General features: G+C 38.4%; 1 protein-coding gene and 1 long non-coding RNA gene across 15 annotated transcripts in view; one reads left to right on the top strand and one right to left on the bottom strand.

The window, feature by feature from the left end:
* EBF3 (EBF transcription factor 3) overlaps nucleotides 1-2,500 on the bottom strand; it is a 168,358-nt gene that overhangs the window by 20,203 nt on the left and 145,655 nt on the right. For all 12 annotated transcript variants that reach the window (XM_088670413.1, XM_088670414.1, XM_060274828.2 and 9 more), the window contains exon 11: nucleotides 1,913-2,001. In XM_088670413.1, coding sequence (XP_088526539.1) covers nucleotides 1,913-2,001 — 89 coding nt within the window. The remainder of the gene's footprint in view (nucleotides 1-1,912; nucleotides 2,002-2,500) is intronic.
* Nucleotides 1-2,500, top strand: part of LOC118096428 (uncharacterized) — a 77,761-nt gene that overhangs the window by 68,424 nt on the left and 6,837 nt on the right. For 2 of the 3 annotated variants that reach the window (XR_015950204.1, XR_004693920.3), the window contains one exon: nucleotides 1-1,447. This exon is cut by the window's left edge. The exons of the other annotated variant lie outside the window; for it this stretch is intronic. This is a non-coding gene — a long non-coding RNA (uncharacterized LOC118096428). Of the gene's footprint in view, nucleotides 1,448-2,500 lie in introns of those variants that run through there. 3 annotated transcript variants of the gene reach the window in all.

The following is a 2,500-nucleotide window of genomic DNA, read 5'->3' as shown; positions in this document are numbered from 1 at the left end:
GCGTAAAGACCTTCCCCTTCCTAAACACAAATGGTCAGCCCTATCGACTCTGTCAACGCTGACCACCTGTTGTTGGATGCAGATGGGGGACAGGTGCCCATATGGAGTGCTGCTCGACCCCTCGATTAAACAGGTGCTTAGTGCTGTCTATTGCTGTGGCAGCACTGAACATGTATTCAGTGGTGCAGAAGTGTTGTGCAACTGCAGTTGCTGGCTTTGGGCTTTCACCCTACAACTGCCAATTTGTATGGATGGATGCAGATCCGGCGTAGCAGTCTGCATGTGGAAATCTTGTTTCTCCAATTGCCCTTGCTGAAATGCTGACAACGGATAATGTAATGTATGGTTTCTGCAGTAAACATGGGGTTATATCTAATCCAACTAAACCATACTCCAAGTAGACTCCCTGAAATTAAGAGATTCATGACTAACATAAGCCCATTAAATGTATTATGTATGGCTTAGTCTGCATGTTCACCATTGGAATATTAGTCCCACATGGCAAGGAAGCAGCAGTAACATTAATACATATATTAACTATAATCTGTAGGGCTTGGTGGAACTAAGAGCCCCAATGCATTCTAATGGCAATTACTGTAGTTCCCCTTAAGATGCTTGAACATCCATGAACAAAAAACCCTCGTGCTGATACGAGTAACATATATGGCACCCTTTGAAAATAGCTGCTTGACAAGGTAGATGGAGTGTGTATAGAGAAAAAGGCAGGACATAGCTATTATGAAAGAGTTAGCAGAGAAAGCAACAAAGAATGCTTGAAAGGGTACCATGCTCACAAGCCCAGTGGTTAGATCACAAAAGGAACTGGGTGTACGCAAGACCTGTTTGAACTCCCAGTTTCCCATCCATCCATCCATCCATGACATGTGGGTAGAAGTCTGTTTCAGCTGTTTAGTGCACCTAAAGTGGGCCACTTGAAATATCCAACATTTTTTTAAAAAAACATTGCCGTGTGTTGCCTCTTATTGTAACAGTTACGATCTGATATGAATTGCTAGCATGTTCACAAATTAAAAGAAGAGCCAAATGGTATTGCTTACATTCATGCTGAGCATTAAAAGGGTAATGTCGAAAAGGTTTTATTGTGTTAATAAAACTCAGAGGTGGTCAAGACTTGGGCACACAAGAGCATATAAAATAATCAGTCATGATGATGTGACTGCATTTTTCATTTGTTTTTAAGATTGCCTTGAAAAATCAGAGATTGCAATAAAAAGGGGGAAGACAAAAATATATCAAAGAAAAGGGGGGAATTATAAGCATGACTTATCTTTAATGTTTTACATCAAAATGAAATTTCTGTGATATGTCATGTGCATAAACAACACAGGCAGCTTTTGTCTTTGTTGAATTTAAATGAAAAGTCCCTCTAGATATTAATATGTGGACTTCATTTGTTAGCCTGCTAAGTCAGGGACTTATAACAAAAGCTTTGTAAACAAAAGATTAAACTGAATCGAGCTTTAGAAAATGAAAGGAAAACAAGAGTCAAATAATCACAGATCAGAGTGGGGCTGCTTAGATTGAAATCACTACAAGCTACTGGAGTGGAAAATGTTTAATTGAACTATTTCATTACGCAGGAAGTTTTATGTCCCTCTTGTAGAATCCAAAATATTTGTATCAGAAAATCCATTCCATTCTTCTTTTAATAAAAACTACCCAGCAGATATTTTGGATTTTGGCAACATGCATGCATAAAGTTGCAGGAAGAACAGAAATTGAAAGGTGATAAACACATCCATTGAAGCACCCGACCTGTTTATTTTTAGTATGTTTCCTTTCTTACACCTTTTTATTTTTATAGTGTTCAGTAATGTGCAATGTAGCACTTCTGGTATTTGAAATACATTTTAAAAGCAGACAAGAAATTCTAAACTTGTTGAAAACTAACCTTTGGTAACCGTTCAGGGTCACCTGGATGCCGTGGAATGACTTTCTGCAACCTCTGGAAACCATAATCTATTGTTGGTTCATTGAGAGCTGAAATGTAGAGAGAGAACAGTGTGTCAGTCTACCTATTAGTCCTAGCAAAAAAATACATGCAAAGCAAAGTATGGCATTTCTGACTAAACCCACCTCACATTTTAAAGGAGTATAAGGAATTGATTTCTTCTGACTCATATCCCTGACTCAATTTTTTTATTTTTACACACGCATGCTATGATTATTTCTACCCTTAATTAGGCTGGGGGAGGGGGAAAGAGTCAAAGGGTTACTCAGTATATTGCAAAATAAATAATAAATAAAAATGGTTGAAGCAGTAACAAAGTTACAGGTCTTGAGGCCATATATAGCAATCACTACAGTCATGATATGATGTCTGCATCATGCACTGCTTTCTATACAGGCTGTGGATTTATGGGGAACTGGCAATTATGACATATGTCCAGCTATTGCTAGCTTCAGATTTATCCCTGTGGTCCTTTTTTGTCTAGCATATTGCCTGAGCACAAACCAGGCAGGAGGAGCACTTAATCTT

The sequence above is a fragment of the Zootoca vivipara genome, chromosome 5 (genome assembly GCF_965207765.1).
Source record: "Zootoca vivipara chromosome 5, rZooViv2.hap1.1, whole genome shotgun sequence".
In the NCBI taxonomy this organism is placed as follows: domain Eukaryota; kingdom Metazoa; phylum Chordata; class Lepidosauria; order Squamata; family Lacertidae; genus Zootoca; species Zootoca vivipara.
This window is presented reverse-complemented; position numbering and strand designations above follow the sequence as displayed.